The sequence below is a fragment of the Lygodium microphyllum genome, chromosome 30 (genome assembly GCF_053477565.2).
Source record: "Lygodium microphyllum isolate KBCC chromosome 30, Lygodium_microphyllum_v1.1.10, whole genome shotgun sequence".
NCBI classification, from domain to species: domain Eukaryota; kingdom Viridiplantae; phylum Streptophyta; class Polypodiopsida; order Schizaeales; family Lygodiaceae; genus Lygodium; species Lygodium microphyllum.
In genome coordinates this window covers 70,221,496-70,243,605 of record NC_141164.1, presented here as the reverse complement: position 1 = coordinate 70,243,605, position 22,110 = coordinate 70,221,496, and the positions used below count along the sequence as shown (strand labels likewise).

The 22,110-nt window shown below is 39.5% G+C and overlaps 1 protein-coding gene and 2 pseudogenes across 1 annotated transcript in view; 1 reads left to right on the top strand and 2 right to left on the bottom strand.

The window, feature by feature from the left end:
- Positions 1 to 13,494, bottom strand: part of FVE (Transducin family protein / WD-40 repeat family protein) — a 67,881-nt gene extending 54,387 nt beyond the window's left edge. The window contains exons 1-2 of the mRNA XM_087672350.1: positions 13,341 to 13,494; positions 13,118 to 13,245 (exon numbers count right to left, since the gene is read on the bottom strand). Of these exons, the coding sequence (XP_087528476.1) occupies positions 13,118 to 13,233 (116 nt within the window). The 5' untranslated portion in view covers positions 13,234 to 13,245; positions 13,341 to 13,494. The remainder of the gene's footprint in view (positions 1 to 13,117; positions 13,246 to 13,340) is intronic.
- LOC148009978 (uncharacterized) lies at positions 188 to 11,881 on the bottom strand (annotated as a pseudogene).
- On the top strand, positions 6,256 to 8,930 carry LOC148009979 (uncharacterized; annotated as a pseudogene).
- Positions 13,495 to 22,110: the final 8,616 nt, after the last annotated feature.

Here is a 22,110-nt window from a genome sequence, read left to right as displayed (position 1 = left end):
ACTGCATCAAACAACGTACAATTGCTAACAAGGAAGTTAGGAACAATCCACCAAGGTGACAAATGTCAAGTCAAGATGGCTCCTAATAGAGCATACATATGTCATAAATAAAAACACTCAACCGAAATATATGAAAATTCAAAATTTTTAGATTTGACTGTAGTCACTAGTGCCCACAGTCCACTGCCTAGGCTCTAGCAAACTCATGATCAGAAGAGGACGATGATGAGGCTGAAGAGAGCATGTCTCCATCCGCCACGACATTGCCATTGTCGTCAAACTTTGGCTCTACCATCACAGGGCTTGTAGCCTGGACTGCATCACCTAGATCCTCCTCCTCCTCAATGTGAATGAGACGAACTGCCTCATTCGCACGTCGCCGAGGAGTCCGAATGTGTAGCTTCCCTCTGCGAATGCCTTTCCGTCGAGCACTCTCTGGATTTGCAGCTTGCTCACGTAGTGGAATGCTATAAGCACGTGCGTGTGACCTCCGAATGGGTAGCTTCCCTCTGCGAATGCCTTTCTGTCGAGCACTCTCTGGATTTGCAGCTTGCTCACGTAGTGGAATGCTATAAGCACGTGCGTGTGACCTCCTCACACGCCTATCCACCTCCTCCATCTCTCTATGAAGCATACGCAAAATCTCCTCTTGCTCATCCCTAATATGCTAGTCCTCATCTGTGATCGGATGATTCGGATCGCCACCAGCTTTATACGTGAGGAATCAGCCTGTTCAAGATGGCAACATAGCATATATTTGTTAACATTGAACAATAATGTAAATTTTGAATACTAATATAGAGATATAATATTTCAAACATGTAAATAGCTACTAGTTCGAACGTGCTTGGGTGTCCCCAAGGCATGGTAGGCGCGCACAAGCCTCATATTGGCCCTGCAATACACTAACTTCTCCGATTGAGAAGTGCTAAGGCGATTCCGGATCTTTGTATGAATCAAAGAATAAGCACTCCAATTGCGCTCACAAGCACCCGCTGAGCAATCCTGCATTTGCAGGTGTCATTGGCTTAATAATTGCCATTGCTACACTTGAGAGAGTGAAAGAGAGAGAGAGAGAGCACAGAGAGTGAGTTACCTGTGATAGGATACGTAGAGCCAAATAAGTCAGACGTGGAAGACCTTGCCGACCATAACTCTGCCACCATGTGAGAGGAAGACTAGTAGCCTCCGAACGCAATGCCACCGCCCGTGAAAATGATGGTCCCAAGTTATTCATGAAGCTACACATCTCTGCATCTATTTGAAGCTGCTCCTCCTCGTCAAAGATACGTGCGATGAACTTGTCTTTCAGTTGCATGAGATGCTGCTCATGGAACAAGCTTGGGGTCTTGTAGAAAGGATGAAATAAAGCAGCCATCCCATGAATGGGACGACTCATAAACTTCCACCGACTCTCTACAAGAGTCAAGATATCATCTCGACTGCAAAAATCAGCAACATCAAAGTTTAGACACATTGTAAGGCCAATGCATGTGCTGTACTATATAGCCTATGCATTAAAATTTAATAATAAGTAAATAGCATATGCAAGCAGCCATAAAGAAGTACAAGAACAAAATCTAGTACTTACCGCTGCTGAGACAAGGCTTGGCATGCTGTGATATGGCTCTTCATCTGCATGAAGAGGTGATAAACCAGACCCAATGTGGAGCCCTCCATGTCCATGACTCGTAGCATCACATACATGGGCTGCAAAGCCACTGTCAAATCCTGCATCTTTGTCCAAAAAGACTCATCTAGGATACGCCTTTGAATGGCTTTGGTCGCCTCTTTTTGTGCATGAGACATGTCCCTCCACTTTGGGTCCACAACTGTCTGCAAAAGTGGATCCCTAAGCTTGAAGAGCCTTTGCAACACCAAAAACATGTATACAAATCTGGTCTTGGAGGGCCACACCATATCTAGATTACTGTGGCTACGAAAGATGGCTAAAGCCTGATGCTTCTTTCAAAAGAATGTGGTCATCCTAGTAGCATCTGAAACTGTGGGCTGCACCCAAGGTAGTTTGCCTATGTTCTCCATAAGCAAGTCTAGACAATGGGCTGCACATGGAGTCCACACAATGTGTGGAAACTCCGCCTTCACCATTTTTCCCATTGCCTTACAGTTGGATGCATTATCTGTAACAACTTGGACCACATTCTCTTTACCAATCTCCATGATGGCTGTACGAATATGCCCATAGATAAACTCACCTGTGATCTTCTCTCCTGCCTTCCCTGCATCTACAACGCGCAAGAAGTAAGTACCAAGACAAGAGGAGACAAGTATATTTATGATGTGCCGCCTGCGTATATCACTCCATCCATCAGAGATGATGGTGCATCCAAACTGCTGCCAGCCAACTTTCACTAGGACCAATGCCTCATCTATTAAGGCCTTTTGCTCGAGTGCAGTGGTGCGCATTTTTTTGTAATCCAGCCCACACCATGAATCTGTAGCACTAGCACCCACTTGGGCAATGGCCCTAACCATCCTCTTCCACTGCTCAGTCCTTAAGACATTGAAACTGATGTTGCACTCAATGAGAGTGCGAGCAATCTCCATCTCAGCCACCTTCTGACGCTCTCTCACCCAAGACTGAGAATGCACACGTGAAGGCAAGGTGGTTTGCCTAGGCACATGCACATCATTAGAACCTTCCTCCTCCTCCTCCTCCTGCATGACATGAGCCCTCTTCCTACTAGCAGATGGCTGCTCTGAGGCAACGGGCTGAGACACAAAACTCTCCTCTACTTGTGTAGGAGGATCACCAAACTCCCCAATAAGAGCATCGTGCAAGGCGTCTTGTGTTTTCTGGGATCCTTGGCCTTTTGCTGCTGCCCCCATTGTTGGGAAGTTCTCAGCAATCAACTTCTCTCGGACAGCTTTTGGCACCTTCTTGCACGCACTACAATTGTTTGTGCAATTGATGCCCGTCAAATGCTTCACCATACACGTAATTGTATTGGTCAATGTGAAATTGCAGAATTTGCATGACCACCTGCGACTACCTGAACCAGCTTGCTCGGGAGTGTTGACGATATGGAGTATATTGGTATACTCCTTCCAATAGGGATTGACTGGTTTCGGCATGATGGCTCCTGGAGCAAGATAAGAGAGAAAAACATCAGTAAATATGTGCGCGCGCATGCACAAGAATCAACGCAAGCGAGCGTGCGCATACGAGAGAGAGAGAGAGGCTCCAGCATGCATGAATGTGAGCCCATATAGAGAGAGAGAGAGAGAGCAGAGAGAGAGAGAGACGAGACGTACCTGGTCTATGCACGTTGGTGCCTCCTTAGCTCACGTAACTTGCAAACACTGAAACAGTGAACACGTTTGGGGCTTTTGTCTCAATTTGCCCAAGAAAATACACAAATAACCAAGCGATGCAAAAATCGTTAGGCACATCACGTTTTGGGCCCCAAATTTTACATGAAAAAAATGATCACGTTTTTTATGTTCCATACGTACACAAAACGTACGATCAGTACGTACAGTACGGCAACGATCCGTACGTACGTACTGAACCTACCTTGCATCGGATGCACTTGGCAATAGTATTCAATGAGCTGTGTAAGTATTAATTATTGATAAATGACAACAAAAGTGAATTCTTTTTGTATGCTTTCCACTTTTTGGGGCTTACTAATGTTCCTCTCACGTTCAATAGAATGATGAATTGCACTTTTCCGTGGCATAGAGCATTTGTAGATACTTTCGTCAATGGCATGATTGTTCATTTGAAGAATGAGCCCAAGTATTAGAGGCACTTGACAATAGTATTTAATGAGTTATGTAAGCATTTGCTCTTGATAAATGACAAGAAATGTGAATTCTTCTTGTATGAGATCCACTTTTTGGGGCACATTGTATCGACTAATGACATTTGTATGGATGCTGTAAAAGTTGAGGCAATTTGTTCATAGCCACATCTCAAGAATGTTCATGAGATTCGTAGCTTTACGGGACTTTGTTCGTATTGCAGAAAGTATGTATGGAACTTTGTTGAAATTGCTTCTCCATTGCATGCTTTGCAAAAGAAGAATGTGCCTTTTAGATGGACAGCAATGGAAATTTCAGCATTTGATATGTTGAAAGACAAAATGGCTTTGGATCCTGTGGTTGTGTTGCGTGACCTCACAAAGTCATTTTTTGTGTAGTGTGATGCATGTGAAAACAACATTGGGGCTGTTTTAATGTAGGATGGCCGTGTAGTTGCTTATGAAAGTTGTGTTCTCCATGGTGCAGTTCTATGAGAAAGAGCTCTTTGCTGTAATTTATGCACTATCTATGTGGAAACACTATTTGTTGGGGGCTGATTTCACAGTGTAAACATAACATCAGACATTGTGGTACATTCTGGCATAGACAAAGATATTAGAGAAGCATATAATATTGGCAACTGTTCTCTCTATGTTTCATTTTTAGATTGTACACATTGATAGGAAAAATAATGTAGTGGTTGATGCATTGTCATGAGAGCCTCAGTTATCGGCTGTGAGCATGGTTTTCCACAGTGAGTTGGATGCCATGAGAGATCAATATGTTGTTAATATAGACTTTGGGAATGTATATGATCAGCTTTACAATGGCCAGAGGCTTGAGCACTTTATACTTAGAGAGGGTTTTTTTATGATGCATGGACAACTGTGTGTCACAAAGTAGTTGAGGGCCAAGGTGATGATTGAGAGTCATGCTTCTCCTTTTGCAAGGCATAGAGGTATTGATGCCGCAAGTTAGGTCATGGAGCACTTCTTTTATTGACCAGCTTTGAGGCATGATGTTGAGCAGTTTATCAAGACATGCATTGTATGCCTAAAAGATAAGTATGATAAGCAAATGATGCTGGGTTTATTGCAACCCTTGCCTATTCTAGACAGGCCTTGGTAGATTTCTATGGATCTTATCTTTCAGCTTCCTTGCACATACATAGGGAATGATGGGATAGGTTTGGTAAGTAGGTCCATTTTATTCTAGTGAGGAAGAAGATAAAGGCTGATCATATGGGATGTCTTTTTATGCAGCATGCGTTTAAGTACCATGGCATGCTAGAGTCGATCATTAGTGTGATTAAGACCCACCGATGATCAATTTGTTTTGGAAGAGGCTATTTGAGAACATGGACACTATGCTGAAATTATCTTCATCCTTCCATCCGTCCGAGGAGGCTAACTCCCGAGTTTTGGATCTTTTGAAGTGCTGTGTATCAGATCACAAAGGGCAGTGGGAATAGTATTTGCCGTTGGTTGAGTTTGCATACAATGATATCGTGCATAGTTCCATTGGTAAGGTTCCTTTTTAGGTGATAGATTGTGGCAAGAAAGTATCCCCTATTTTGCATACAAATGATAAGATCTTTGAGGCTGATCGCTATGTGAAGAGCGTGGATGCAACTTATGAGAAAATTATGTATGTACTTCAAAGATCATAGGATAAGCAAAAGATGGTTGTTGATATTTATATATGTGCTTTGTAGTTTGTAGAGGGTGATTATGTATTGCTGTGTTTTGAAAAGGCAGGTTGAAAAAGATGAAGGGCAAAGAGAGATTGTATCCAAAGTTGAGTATGAGATACTATGGGCCATTCAAGTGTTGGAGAGGATTAATGATGTATGTTATAGGCTGAAATTGCCTCTACACTAGTGAATAAACAATGCCTTTCATGTGAGCTTATTGAGGCTTTTCATGGTGATGTGCCAGAGGATGTATCTCTTGAAACTCAACCCCAGGTTGAGGAGCCGGATGAAATATTGATACTTGAGTAGATATTGACATAGGGTGGGAAAGATCAAGGGCAAGGTTTCCAAACAGTATTTGGTGAAGTTTCAAAATTATTCACCAATGGATGCTAAATGGATGGAGGAGGATGACTTGATAGACCATTCTCTGTTGTGTTAGCTTTACCTTGATGCTTTCTAGTTAAAGTTGACTTTGGATCGGGCTCATTTAGGCTCAGTAGAGTAGGGGTCCAAAGTATTACTTGGTGGTCCTGAGGGGGCTAGTACCTTCACTCCTGAGTATTCAATTGATAGTATGTTTTCAATTTTTGACACACTTTCAATTTTTGACACACTTCCCGAGGCTATTGCTAAACCCTGATTATTGTTGCAAATTAGGATTCTCTCTCTCTCTCTCTCTCTCTCTCTCTCTCTCTCTCTCTCTCTCTCGCACTCGCTCGCGTTGATTCTAGTGCACGCGCGCGCACATATTTACTGATGTTTTTCTCTCTTATCTTGCTCCAAGAGCCATCATGCCGAAACCAGTCAATCCCTATTGGAAGGAGTATACCAATATACTCCATATCGTCAACACTCCCGAGCAAGCTGGTTCAGGTAGTCGCAGGTGGTCATGCAAATTCTGCAATTTCACATTGACCAATACAATTACGCGTGTGGTGAAGAATTTGACGGGCATCAATTGCACAAACAACTGTAGCGCGTGCAAGAAGGTGCCAAAAGCTGTCCGAGAGAAGTTGATTGCTGAGAACTTCCCAACAATGGGGGCAGCAGCAAAAGGCTAAGGATCCCAGAAAACACAAGACGCCTTGCACGATGCTCTTATTGGGGAGTTTGGTGATCCTCCTACACAGGTAGAGAAGAGTTTTGTGTCTCAGCCCGTTGCCTCAGAGCAGCCATCTGCTACTAGGAAGAGGGCTTGTGTCATGCAGAAGGACGAGGAGGAGGAAGGTTCTAATGATGTGCATGTGCCTAGGCAAACCACCTTGCCTTCACGTGTGCATTCTCAGTCTTGGGTGAGAGAGCGTCAGAAGGTGGCTGAGATGGAGATTGCTCGCACTCTCATTGAGTGCAACATCAGTTTCAATGTCTTAAGGACTGAGCAGTGGAAGAGGATGGTTAGGGCCATTGCCCAAGTGGGTGCTAGTGCTACAGATTCATGGTGTGGGCTGGATTACAAAAAAATGCGCACCACTGCACTCGAGCAAAAGGCCTTAATAGATGAGGCATTGGTCCTAGTGAAAGTTGGCTGGCAGCAGTTTGGATGCACCATCATCTCTGATGGATGGAGTGATATACGCAGGCGGCACATCATAAATATACTTGTCTCCTCTTGTCTTGGTACTTACTTCTTGCGCGTTGTAGATGCAGGGAAGGCAGGAGAGAAGATCACAGGTGAGTTTATCTATGGGCATATTCGTACAGCCATCATGGAGATTGGTAAAGAGAATGTGGTCCAAGTTGTTACAAATAATGCATCCAACTGTAAGGCAATGGGAAAAATGGTGAAGGCGGAGTTCCCACACATTGTGTGGACTCCATGTGCAGCCCATTGTCTAGACTTGCTTATGGAGGACATAGGCAAACTACCTTGGGTGCAGCCCACAGTTTCAGATGCTACTAGGATGACCACATTCTTTCGAAAGAAGCATCAGGCTTTAGCCATCTTTCGTAGCCACAGTAGTCTAGATATGGTGCGGCCCTCCAAGACCAGATTCGCATACATGTTTTTGGTGTTGCAAAGGCTCTTCAAGCTTAGGGATCCACTTTTGCAGACAGTTGTGGACCCAAAGTGAAGGGACATGTCTCATGCACAAAAAGAGGCGACCAAAGCCATTCAAAGGCGTATCCTAGATGAGTCTTTTTGGACAAAGGTGCAGGATTTGACAGTGGCTTTGCAGCCCATGTATGTGATGCTACGAGTCATGGACATGGAGGGCTCCACATTGGGTCTGGTTTATCACCTCTTCATGCAGATGAAGAGCCATATCACAGCATGCCAAGCCTTGTCTCAGCAGCGGTAAGTACTAGATTTTGTTCTTGTACTTCTTTATGGCTGCTTGCATATGCTATTTACTTATTATTAAATTTTAATGCATAGGCTATATAGTACAGCACATGCATTGGCCTTACAATGTGTCTAAACTTTGATGTTGCTGATTTTTGCAGTCGAGATGATATCTTGACTCTTGTAGAGAGTCGGTGGAAGTTTATGAGTCGTCCCATTCATGGGATGGCTGCTTTACTCCGTCCTTTCTACAAGACCCCAGGCTTGTTCCATGAGCAGCATCTCATGCAACTGAAAGACAAGTTCATCGTACGTATCTTTGACAAGGAGGAGCAGCTTCAAATAGATGCAAAGATGTGCAGCTTCATGAATAACTTGGGACCATCATTTTCACGGGCTGTGGCATTGCGTTCGGAGGCTACTAGTCTTCCTCTCACATGGTGGCAGAGTTATGGTCGGCAAGGTCTTCCACGTCTGACTTATTTGGCTCTACGTATCCTATCACAGGTAACTCACTCTCTGTGCTCTCTCTCTCTCTCTCTCTTTCACTCTCTCAAGTGTAGCAATGGCAATTATCAAGCCAATGACACCTGCAAATGCAGGATTGCTCAGCGGGTGCTTGTGAGCACAATTGGAGTGCTTATTCTTTGATTCATACAAAGATCCGGAATCGCCTTAGCACTTATCAATTGGAGAAGTTAGTGTATTGCAGGGCCAATATGAGGCTTGTGCGTACCTACCATGCCTTGGGGACACCCAAGCATGTTCAAACTAGTAGCTATTTACATGTTTGAAATATTATATCTCTATATTAGTATTTAAAATTTACATTATTGTTCAATGTTAACAAATATATGCTATGTTGCCATCTTGAACAGGCTGATTCCTGACGTATAAAGTTGGTGGCTAATCCGAATCATCCGATCACAGATGAGGACCAGCATATTAGGGACGAGCAGGAGGAGATTTTGTGTATGCTTCATAGAGAGATGGAGAAGGTGGATAGGCGTGTGACGAGGTCACGCGCACGTGCTTATAGCATTCCACTACGTGAGCAAGCTGCAAATCCAGAGAGTGCTCGACGAAAAGGCATTCGCAGAGGGAAGCTACCCATTCGGACTCCTTGCCGACGTGCGAATAAGGCAGTTTGTCTCATTCACACTGAGGAGGAGGAGGATCTAGGTGATGCAATCCAAGCTACAGGCCCTGTGATGGTAGAGCCGGAGTTTGACAACGATGGCAATGTCGTGGCGGATGGAGACATGCTCTCTTCAGCCTCATCATCGTCCTCTTCTGATCATGAGTCTAGGCAGTGGACTGTGGGCACTAGTGACTACAGTCAGATCTAAAAATTTTGAATTTTCATATATTTCGATTGAGTGTTTTTATTTATGACATATGTATGCTCTATTAGGAGCCATCTTGACTTGACATTTGTCACCTTGGTGGATTGTTCCTAACTTCCTTGTTAGCAATTGTACGTTGTTTAATGCAGTGTACTGTGTTATGTTTTGGCTCTTTATCATGTAGACTTCCTCAATGTTAGTTTGATAGTCTCAAATTTCAGTTTTCACTATTAAGTGTTATGCACGTGTTAAATGTTTAATGCTTAAAGGTTTCAATTGTGATGTGACATGGTCATAAGTACTAAGTAGGGAATGTATATATCTTTATGCTTAATGTACAGTGGGAAACACCCTAAAATATCCTCTTGTTTATTATTTTTTTACAAAGATACATATTTTTACGTACATAAAAAATTTATCCATACAGAACGACGTATAGTACGTATCTATATGTGTCGTACATTACGTATGGAACCACCTTGATCTGATGCTCAATCTCATTCTTCAAAAAAACAATCATGTCATTAATAAAAGTATCTATAAATGCTCTATGCTACCGAAAAATGCAATCAATCATTCTATTAAATGTGGCAAGAGCATTAGTAAGCCCAAATGGCATAACAAGAAACTCATATAAACCAAAAGATGTTCAAAAAGCTATCTTAGATACATCTTCAGGCCTAATCCGAATCTAATGGTATCCACTTTTCAAATCTATATGGCTGAAAATAGCTCCCCCTTGCAATCTATCCAAAATTCCATCAATCTTAGGAATCAAAAATCTATTCTTTATCATGATTTTATTCAACACAAGATAATCAATGCGCATGCGCCATGACCCATTCTTTTCTATACTAGAAGCACTAGTGAACAAAATGGAGATGAGCTGGGCTGAATTAACCCTTTCTCCAACAACTCATTCACCTGAATCTCCTCCTACTAGGCTGTACTAACTCTGTAAGGTGGCTTGTTAGGAGGGCTACTATCGAGAATCAAGTCTATGCCATGATCCTCAAGCCTTTCAGGCGGTAGCTACCTCGAAAGTGACTAAGAAAAGCAATCAATATACATTTTCAAACATGATATACAATCTTTATCCAAGTGAGTCACATTCCCAATATTTTCATTATCATTTTTATCTTTAGTGAAAACCAAGTAAGCTAAAATATAATTTTTCATTACTTTGGAAATAGCAGATTTTGCTTTCAATTTTACATCCAAAGTATGAACTTTGCCTCTATGATAAAGAGGTCACAATTTCATCATGCATATCAACAATTGCATGCACACGATGGTACCAAGGCATCCCAAGCAAGACATCACATCCTCCCAAAGGTGTAATAAAAAACTCTTTGCTGTCCACATAACTCTAGAAGTGCAAACAAAGCTTTCCAATGATAGGAGTGACAAGCTCTATATGCCCCTTGCATGCCATATCAATCTCACCCATGGGTTCCATCTCATCCTCTCAGATATCAACGAGCAACCATATCAATAGAGATAAAGTTCGACCGTGCTCCTAGATCAAGGAAAAATAAGTGCATGCTGATCTCTAATTTTCCCCGGATCCCCATGCTCTACAAAGCTTAGTACTATTATTGTTGGGTTGATCTACCACTATATCAGATACTAAACTAGCTGAGGTTTAGCTCCTCTTTCCCTTACTATTGTCCTTACCAACTTATTGTTTATTAGGACATCTCCTTGCCACATGCCCCTCCTGCTCACAAATAAAGCATTTATTTGTTGGTAAAGACAACCCAAGTACAAAGTCCAATAAGGCCAATCTAGTAAGGCCATAAATTGAGAGGAGTGAAAAGCCCAAGGCTAAAACATGTAGAACTTCCAAAACGAAACTCGATGAACAATCTGGCAATAACGGCAAATTGCCAACACCACTAATAGGCACCGAACAAATTTCACTAATAGTAACAAGACTCTCAAATGGACAAAGATCCCGTTGCAAATCTCCTCGTGGCTCAAAGCACCAATGTCAATAAGCCAAGGTATCTCAAAAGATGAGGCATTCATTGCATAAGGCTCCTCCAACACGTGGATATAAAGAAACACAAACTCATGGCTAACAACAAGTATAGAGGTAGAGAAAGACTCAGATGATCTAGCTCCATCCTTCGCTCCTAGATGAAGGTGGGGATACTTTCCCATAGTGTGGGCATCAAGGCTTCTTTGAATCAGTATCAAAGCCTTCTTCCGCTCTCCTATACCTGCTGTGAAAGCCTTCGTAGAGTTGAATCCACTAGCTCCTACCTCTTTAAGATACTCATCATGCTCCAAGATGAGCAAGGCTAGCTCCTCCCAAAGAGAAGTCTCTGGACTCGTCAGTGTAAGAAGACTGGTGTAGATGACATCATACTTTAGAGATGGCAATTAAGCCAAGAGAATGATGGCCATATCCTTTGGAGATATCATCCTACCAAGGAATGCAAGCTCATCCCTCATCCTCCAACTTGTTGATGTGATCATTCATGGAAGGAGAGTCATTAATACTCTACATTCAAAGTTTCTTCTCCAAGGTAATCATGTGGGCAAATGGCTTCTATTTCCCACACTTCCTACATTGTTTGTAACCTACATAAAGTTTGAGTTATCAAAGCCTTGGAACCAATGATATTCCGTATCTCTAGCCCTACAAACACAATAAACCTGCTATGCTTGGCTGTAGAAGATTCCAAACAAAGAGAATAGTCAACTACACCTACAAGAAACAATTGTAGATGTCTCACCTTTGTTGAAAGCACTTGTGAAACGCAAAAAATCTATGTTTACCGCAACAAACAGCAGGCTGAAAACTTACGTTTTCAGCAGTAGGGTCGTCTTCTCTAGAGGAAACCTCAATGTCCTCGCTTAGGCAATAATAGCATGTGAGTGCATAATGGAAGAGGAACACAAACATGAGAGAGAAGAAGAAGAGAGAAGACAATAGGAATGGAAGAGAAATCTGCATTGGATCTGGAAAGAATGCTGAATCACACTGGAAAATGATGACAGCACCAAAGACAATGACAATAACGCTCAAAAAGCATGCAGCCAACAGCCCCTGCAAATGACGATGAAAAATGCTGCAATCTGAGTGTCACCTGCAGAAGAGGAAGAATAATGATTGGTCCAAGATGGAGACCAGCTACAAATAGCAAAAGTCCCCTTAAACTGGCCGACCAGCCTGCTGAGCCACTAAATACAGAACTTGGCTAGCCAAATCCAGTCAACCAGCACCAGGACAAGCCGTTATTGTTATGGCTATGAAAAACCGGTGACAGGGGCCACTAGAGAAGATCGCAGCTCGCATGGGCCGACTGGTGCCAAGTAAATGAAGGAAATGCGCATCTAAAAAGCAAGAGTAGATACATAAGTGGTAAGACAAGTTAGATCCCAAAGTTGAAAGCATGATTCATGGTTGCCACATGCACTCATTGACCATTTCGTAATAATATAAAGCATTTCCTTTGTGTTAAAACCATTCATGAGGACTCCATTTTCATGCCAATCTCGTTGGGAAGAGAGAAGTTCAAACAACAGCACTAGATTCACTTTGATTCTCTGCTTTTCGTATGTTATTATCATACTACCAAGTCATCATTATTCCTCTCGTTTAAAGAAAAAAAAAATCCTGATGTATAAATTTCTTCAACAAGCTCAACTTTTTCTGAGGTATATACTTCTTCAAAATAAGCATAAAACTCGAACTAGGAACATGGACCTCAATTAAAAAAGATATCAAACATATCGCTGAAAAGAAGTTGCTTGCATGGCGTGTTTGCTCTCCAAAAAATCATCAGTATTCAATTTCATCTACTTGTATTATCTTAAACCTGCAAAGCGCTTCATTATTCACTGCTGCCAGTTTTAATGCATGCTGTGGCCTCGCTTTGCCGAAAAGGATGTGGCAATGCATTAGGAAACCTTTTTGCAAATCGACTGCAATATGCACTTCGAAATTCTCTTCGTATCGATACCAACAAAGACAGAAAAACGGAGAGAAGGCGCTCAATTCGGACCACCTACCGACAGGACAGGGATGGCCAGACAAGGTTATGGTTAGCAAGCCAGTCGTAAAGGACAGGGACGAGTGACTTCCACTGGGTATAGCGCTCTTCAACGGGGCTATCGCTGTTCTTCATTGTGTGCAAAACCTGCAAAAAAGACAATGAACAGAGTAGATGTAAGACAACAAGGCAGACTCGGCTCACGTTTGTCTGGATATAAACCTGCACGGCTTACTTCATACCTTCCAGGGTCTGGGAAACCCTAATTGACTCGCGTATCTCCCCGGCTCCTCCCAGGTGGCCGACAGAGCGCGGGAAGGCGTGAAGACGTAAGAAATCAGGTCAGGACCACCGTTGCTCAAATCTCAGGATTCTCCTTTAACGCACACTTCTCCATAAATACTTCTCGGCGCTCTCTCTCATCTTCCGTGTCCTTTTTTAACAATTTTTTCTTTTAAGAAAAAAAAATTAGTATACAATGAATTCTAATTCTACTTTTTATTCTAATTCTAATTGCTTTTAAAAAGAACTAGTGCTCAGCGCAATGTCATAACAATTTAAGAAAAACTGGGTTGACATGTTAAGTTTATTAATACTAAACAAGAAGAGATGAATCAAGTACAAAGTGGGATAGGTATATTTATTTATTAAGTGTCGCAAAGCATGGAATACATCATTTACAACGTATTAATTTTTTAAGTAATTTTTTTTACATCTCGTTGGGTGTCCATATAGGTTATTGTAGCCTCGAGTAGTTGAATTCTTTTTCAATATCATTTCTTGCTCTATATTCTTGGCCTTTTCTATGGTATCCACTATGGCCTCAATACTAAACTCAAAATTTTCTTTAAACAATTCGTAGTTTTGGATGTCCTTTTTCATCTTCTTAACAGGTCTTCTTTTGTGCTACTAGAGTCTTTTTTGAATGTTCATCGTGTGACCTACATAGACCTTTCTATTTTGTTTGCATTTGATGTTGTAGATGATGTGCAAGCTCTTGTCTCCTTGCATTATTGCTTTTGGATTGGCTTGGTGTTGCTTGGAGTTGGTGTTATATAATGTGGTTGTGCTTGAGTTGGTGGCACCATTTGTAGCGGTTGAGGTTGGTGTTTTGGTCCCATTAAAAGTTTGATTTCTTGTTGGTTTGATAGACTCTACTCTTCAACAAGGAATGTTATTGTTGTTAGATATATTTCTTATAGTTTGTGTTAAATATATTGTGGGTTTCAAATAAGCTATGTTTTGAGTACTTGCATGGGAGGTATATGAGAGCATTGAATGGATCGCTTTGGGTGCCATGGAGTAGGATGTAGGTTTCTTTGTTGAGTAAGTATGTGACCTTTTCGATGGTCACAGCAGGCCTTTCATGGTCATGGGTGTACTTGTTTGTTGCCAAAAAAAAAATTAGTATTGTGTCCACTTCTTGTTTTTTTACTTCTACCAGGAACTTGAGTGAGATATTGAATTTGTAATGCAAGATTTTGATTGTGTATGTGGAGATGCCATTTGTTCTAGTGCTCTAGTAAAACTTAGGCAGAAATTGCTTGTAGTGGATTGTCTTGTATATCTTCATACTGCAGATCAAATCTGTTAAGTACGTGTTTTAGATGTCCCATGCAATGAGATGTGCTTGTGTTAGTACGATTAGAATCATTAGCAAAACTAAGTATTGAAGATGATAGCAGCGTTTGTACCATTTGCAATTCTATTATGTTATCCAGTTGGATTTTTGTTGAGTATACTTTTGGATGTGTTCATCGAGTTTTAGAGGTTTATGTAGTATGTTCGGGACGATCCTCAATTTGTTGTTGGGTGTTCTTGTGGTTTTGAATGTATGGCTTGAACATCTACATACAAGGTTCAATATCATTAGATGTATTTTTACTATTGGTTTTTTAATAGATTTTCGTAGTAGTACTAATTGTATTATGTGTACCAGATCTGAGTCATCTTTGTGTTTGCAAATGTTATTTATCTATAAAGAACAGCAAAAAGTTATTGTGTTAGTATTTGTGAAAGTATTCTAATTCATGCAATAATATTTGGAAACAGAACAACAAAATTGCTTGTTTTTCGTACTTGTTGCAATAATTGTAGGCGATGTTTTTGAGTTGTATCGTACTATAGTGATGTATGTTGAATTTTGGTGAGATGTGTTGTTTGCATGTGTGAACCATTATATTATGTTTGGTATTGGAACAGAGGCAGATGGATGTAGGAGTCCAACTATACATAAAATTTTCATTTCCATTATGTAAGAGAGCATTAGGTAGACTAGTTCCAGCATGATTGCGCTTCTTATGTATAGGAGAGCTTTTTAGGCAACTATAGCTCCTTGATATTTGTAACCGATGATTGCATATGTAAGTGTTAGTGAGAATGTTGATTTGTGGTACCACTTGCTATTTAGTGCCTTGCATTGGTGCTTGCTATGTTGCAATGTTAGTTGTTGGTTGGTTGATTAGATATTGACTTGGATTCCAGAGATCGTGTCATCATTTGTTCTTTTGATACAATCGATTTTACATATGGCACCATTTGTTGCACCTATAATAAGATCGATGTTATATGTTATCATTGCATTCACTCCAATTGCTATCTCTTCTATCTCGTGGAAGTTCTTGTCTTGTAACCAGCTTTGCAATGTTAGTTTTTCAGCTGCATTTTTTTGAAACTTGACAGTGTGGATCTCTTTGGATGTGTAGTATTTATGTAGAAGCTGCTTGTTGTAGTAATAGATGTCTTCCATATGGTACATGTGATTGTTGTTCTCTAATCTACAAAGTTTAGGACCTCATTCTCATCAATGATGCACTCATGTAGGCATTGTTGTATCTCTTCCTTCATTGGATACCAATGCCTAATCACTTATAGGAATTGTAGGAATGGAAAGTCTTGAGCGTGTCAATTTGAAAGCATGGAGGGTGTGGTGTTATGCATGTGTCCAATATGCTGACGATGTGATGTAACATCGTTGGCAAAATCAAGTCCCATGGTTGTAGATTAGTGGCAACTATGCAAGGTCACTGAATAAGATAACAAGATTTTTCTTAAAGGATTGAGTAGAGAGCCTTGGTAGATGCCGACTATTCGGCGTACTATTACATCAAATGTTGTTCGTGTCAACATTGACATCTTGTCGATGATGATTATGTTTACTTCTCTTAACACAATGTATTACTCATTTGTCTCTTGCAATGATACACAATATCGTTGTGCAAGAACTGGTATTTTAAATTGGTAGTGGACAATGGTCAACAGGCTGGATAGTCTAGTTGTGGTTGCTCCTCTATTTGCTATAAGCAACACACTTTTATTATTGGCAATGAGGTTGTAACTATAATGGCATATGAGGAAGCTTTTCCCACTGCCTAGTGTGCCGCTAACCATGTGGAGGCTAGATTTTGCATTAATGAAGACTATTTACTACTCTAGTGTTAAGGTACTACCAGGTATTGTCTTGAACTCTTTTGTCAACTACAACATCTTGGTTCATAATGATGCAACACTATTCCGATGCTCAGTTGATGTTGTAGTTGTTGTGAATATTATCTTTTATGAATGGGAATTTTTGGATGATCATATTTATTAATTGGTGGATCTAGTCTGATGTGAGTAAATTTATTGGTGTATACTCGATGACATGCATTTCAATATCTTTCTCATTTATGTCAATTTTACAAAGTTGGCACTCTGTGTAGAATGATTACGTTGTATTTTTTTCATCGCTTATTAGCTTGTTCTTGGATTTGAACATTACTCGCTACAATAATGTATTGAAGAAAAAGCCTTCAGTTTGGTGGCCGAAGTGGAAATCAATGAATCATACTAGTCTTTTGTGATGCTAGATGATGTTTTCATAGGTGTCTTGTAGATTACCTTCGATTTCAAATGTAGATGCACTTTCGGTGATGCCATAGTTTTTGTGATACTCATAGAATGTCAAGTTGTTTAAGCACGATGATTGGGCACAATATAGATAAATGGGGTGCATGACGATATTCCCTATCCTTGTGAGTTTTCCTTGTATGTTAGTAGGGGATGTGTCTATATATTCGACAACCTCACTTTTTATTACTATAGAAATTTGCATGCAATTCAAGGCCACCTTGGTGGGAGATATTGGCTTGGAAAGTATTGCGACAGAGACTATTTTTTGCTTGTTTGAGTCCAAGTCTTGGAGACCTAGTTTTTTGGCATCTTTTGTTTGATTGTTTAATCTATCCATTGGCTCACCCTTCATTATGTATTTCAACAGGAATGAGATGGATGAATTTGTTACTCATTGAATGTTCATGTGACCCCCCACAAGACTAACAATGTTGGGTGATATGGCACAACATTGCAGTGCTTATCTTCGAGATAGTAGTACATGTACTGTTGTATTTCAGGGTCTATTATTGTTTTGGATGATTGTGTGCAACAAATGGAAATCCGTACTTGCATTTTCCATGGCCACTAGTACTAGTTATATAGCAAGTGTAATGACACTTATGAAGTTGTTTTGCCAAGATAAGGGCTCTTAGTTTCTGTGTTGAGCTGCATTGATCATCATTTGATGAAATATATGCATAGATCTCATTTGTTATATTGTCAATATCTGCATCATGCAACCATAAAATGGCGTGTGTATGTGATGAGCCCATGTGTTGAACTTCATACATATCAACATGATGTTGGATGCACCTAGACAACCATATTTTCCAATGATGTATTGATTAAAAAATAGGTGGAACCTGGTGAAAAATTGGATAGCATTCTCCATATGATAATCTTTCCACGAGAATTATGGATTGAGCTACTTTGCAATGGCTTCCAATGTGTTGATCTCAACCCACCTTGCACTAGTCACCTCATCTATTGTAGTGGATGTAAGGAAAAAGTGAGGCATGCCCCACACATTCACCATTATGATAAGGTCCTTCAAGTCATGATGGTTCTAAGAAGGGGACCTTGGTATCGATGTAGGAATGCTATAGCAAAGTACATGCATGATGACTTCTCATTGGAAATGTTCTTTTTTGGTCTTTTGTAGTTGTCGATGTCTCTTTGCAAGTAAGTATTGCTCATACTGATTGAAATTGGTATCACTTGTTTAAGTTGGTATAAGATTAGGATGTAGGGCTTGTGCAATAAGGTATAGATTGAGAATAGTGTTGATGTGCACATCTTGATCTATTTGATAAGATACATGTTACCATCGTATGTACCACACCCGAGTGGAAAGAGGAATGGGAATAATGCATTATCCAACGTGATATTTGGGTAGGATGAGCTTGTCAAACTCCACAGTTGAACGTTTGCTAGTGTGTCAATGATACTTGCACATTTTGCTCGCCGAGACAATTTAGATTTGTTTATATCATACCAGCTTCTAGCGTATGATTTTAGTGTTGTTTTTTAAGAAGCCATAGTTTTCATTTTCCTAGAAGACCATAATAAGGACCTATGATATGGTATCTACATAGAGTCCAATACTATTGTGTATTCTATTAGCATTAAAAAACATATTTATGTGTTAGAATAGTACAATTCCATGATTGAATGGATTGTTGCATCTTAACTCGTATGCTTGAAATAACTAGAAAATGTCTTCAAATGCAGCTAAGCAATATGAAATGGCATCCCTTTAAAAGTATGAAACACATGAATTAATGAGTTTTTGGAGCTAACTAGATGCCGTTATGAACTTGTCATATGACTTGGCACATTCTATTGATCAAGAGTACCTTGCAAACAGAAAATGAAAAAACAAAATATTGCTTAATCAAAGTCTAAGATGTGGTGTTTCCTATGTTTGTCTTTTTTTTAAAACACATTTTGTTTGAGATTGAACTTATAAGCTTGTAAAAGTGGAGCAATAACAAAAAAGAACATACAAACATGATATACGAGTAGCATTGCTGAAGAGCAGGCACATGTCTCTTCATTGTTTTATAATTATGGGGGAAGGTGCCATTCCTCATCTTTTGAGAAGGTGATGACTTTTCTTTGCTTTGCTTTTCTTTCCTTTAATGTTGATGATAACAAAAATTCGAAAATATAGAATCTAACCTTATCAAAGATTATATGTATAATAATTGTAATTGCCTTCGCTAAACTTAACCCTGCAATGATGAGATAGAAGCAAATAAAAACTCATACTCAGTGATTAATTAATTAATTAATTAAATTATAACTAATTCTCTTAACCCTTAATTAACCCCCCTTTTTAAAAATTAAACCCTAAAATCTAACACCTAAATAATGTGATTATTTAAAATTAACTCATAGTAGTAATTAACTCAAACAATGACTACTCACTACCAATGAATATTAACTACTAAAGCTAAAAGCATAACTACTAAAACTACTTATAAATATTAATTTCCAAAAAACAAACTTCTAAAACTAACACTAATCACTAAAAATAAACCAATACTAGCTTCCAAACTAATGCAAACTAACATGTATCACTGATTAATTAATTTAATGGCATAATTTCTAAATCAACACAAACTAATGTGCATCATTTATTGATTAATCTAATGCTAGCTATTAATAAGTAATGTAATAATTTAGTGCTAATCCCCAACATTGCAAAAAAAAAAAAAAACCACTACTCACTAACTTAGAAATTAACTATCCTAATAATTAATTAGCATACATAACTATTAAATAGTTAATATAATACTAACATAAATGAACTAATTACTAATGTAAGAGTAACATAAGAAATAAGCAACACTAGTGTAATCAATAATGAACGTAATACTAATGTTAATTAAGTAATTACTAATTACAAGCAAACATTAACATAGCTAATTAAATGTTTAAACTAAAGTGACTAATTACTAATTGAATGTTAAGCTAATGACGCAAAACACTTGCATAATGACACAAAAGGATGACTTCGAAACAACAAAATGATGATCAAGTTCAATGACATGACTGTTTCTCTTTATTATCTAACAAGCAAAATGATGATCAAGTTCAGTGACAATGATTAACCTTACAACTAACATCGAGGAGGCAAGCAACGAAGGAGGAACGAGAAGCACATACATCAACGAGTAACGAGAAGCACAACACTCTGCATAACTATTTAAAAGAGTAGTGCCATATGCGTGCTGGAAGCATAAACATAGAGAAAATGTGTGTTGTTTTCTTTTTAACAAATGAAAAATAAGAAAAAAGATAAGTAAAAAATGATCAATAGCTGAACATGTGAAAATTTTTGGTATAAATGAACTAGGCGCTTTGTGTTTTAGGACCTACAAATCTTAAGCGTGTATGTCAAGCGATAGTCTAAAACCCCCCCTCTCTTCACTAGTTGTCTCCTCTCTCTCTATATGTGTGTGTGTGTGTGTGTGTGTGTGTTTGTGTGTTTTTCCCCATTAGATATACACACACCACCCTCTCTAAGAGACTTAACACTTTAGGATCGGTGCATGGGCTTTAAGGGTGCATGTCAAGCAATGGTCTAAAAGCCCCCTCTCTTCTTCATAAGTCTTCTCTCTCTCTCTCTCTCTCTCTCTCTCTCTCTCTCTCTCTCTCTCTCTCTCTCTCTCTCTCTCTCTCTCTCTCTCTCTCTCTCTCTCTCTCTCTCTCTCTCTCTCTCTCTCTCTCTCTCTCTCTCTCTCTCTCTCTCACAAAACACATTTCCCATTAGATATACCACACACCACCCTCCCTAAGAGACTTACAATTTAAAATGTTAACACTTATATCTTCTCCCAAATTTGCACAGTCGAATGGAAACACCCATATAGTTGGATTTTAGATATAGACTAATATGTATTATGATGTACAAATGTTGAAAATAAAAAGGAACAAGGTTGTGAAAATAAAACACTCCTATGTGTAAAATGTAACAAAGTTGAATATTTACTACCATTGTTATAATTACTTTGGGGTTTCTTAATGTCTAGTAACATATTTTTAGGTGTCTTTGTATATAAACATGGAACGCTTTAGTGCACACATTTACATTAAAATGTTTGTTGGGTATATAATAATAGACTCAATGCAATCTACACTTACATGTTCAAAGCAACAAATGACATGTACACTAAGATATAACTCAAGGGGAGTCAAAACCTCGAACATACTCATTTAGTATGCCTATCAAGGAATTTATCTACACTATACAAAAGACAACAAATTTGTATCAAAGAGATAGATGGCAATAATGGATGTAAGGCAATCATCCTCACACACACACGTGCATGCGTGCATGTGCACACGCAATGCATGAGAGTAAACATTACTCTACAGATGCAACAACCATTTCCTACATGCCTTTATTTCCTTCAATGTGTTTGATGTTCAATCTTCATTCAAGTAATAGAACTCTCTACTTTGCCAATCACAACAATTTCATGAGCTATGCACTATTCAACCTAATGCAATTGTATCCACAACACATTCTTTCTTATTTGAAAACCGAACTTATAATGAACACAAATACATAATGCCCGACCATGTTTTAAGGTGGAAATAATAGGATGATATAGAAATTCATGGAATTCACGGGAACCAAAAAGAAAAAGGACTATTGGCTTTTGGATGCTCCACTCACCTTGTCCCCCTCCATAATTACATGTAAGATCTTGGGCATGCTTTCAATGTTCTGTGTCTAAAAATGAAAACTTGTGACCTCCCCTCCACTTTGTTGCAGATATGGTAGCCTTGGAACCATGGATCATCTACCTTTCCATTGATTGATTTGGAGATGCTAGAGAGCAAAACACACACACACACACACAGAGGAAACAAACTTGAGCCTATCCCTAAATTCCAGAGGAAACAAACTTGAGTCTATCCCTAAATTCCATCAAATACCAATGCACAATCTTTTTCCAAAAGCTCAACAACGTCTTCAAGTCTACGTAGGCCTCGACCTCTACTCATCGTAGCCATAGTACAACAACCTTGTCATAGGGTCCCATGCATGCTCCTCCATCACCTAAACTATGGGCTTATGTTTAGTTAAAGTTCAATACGTATAGGGGAGATTCCACCTTGCATAGG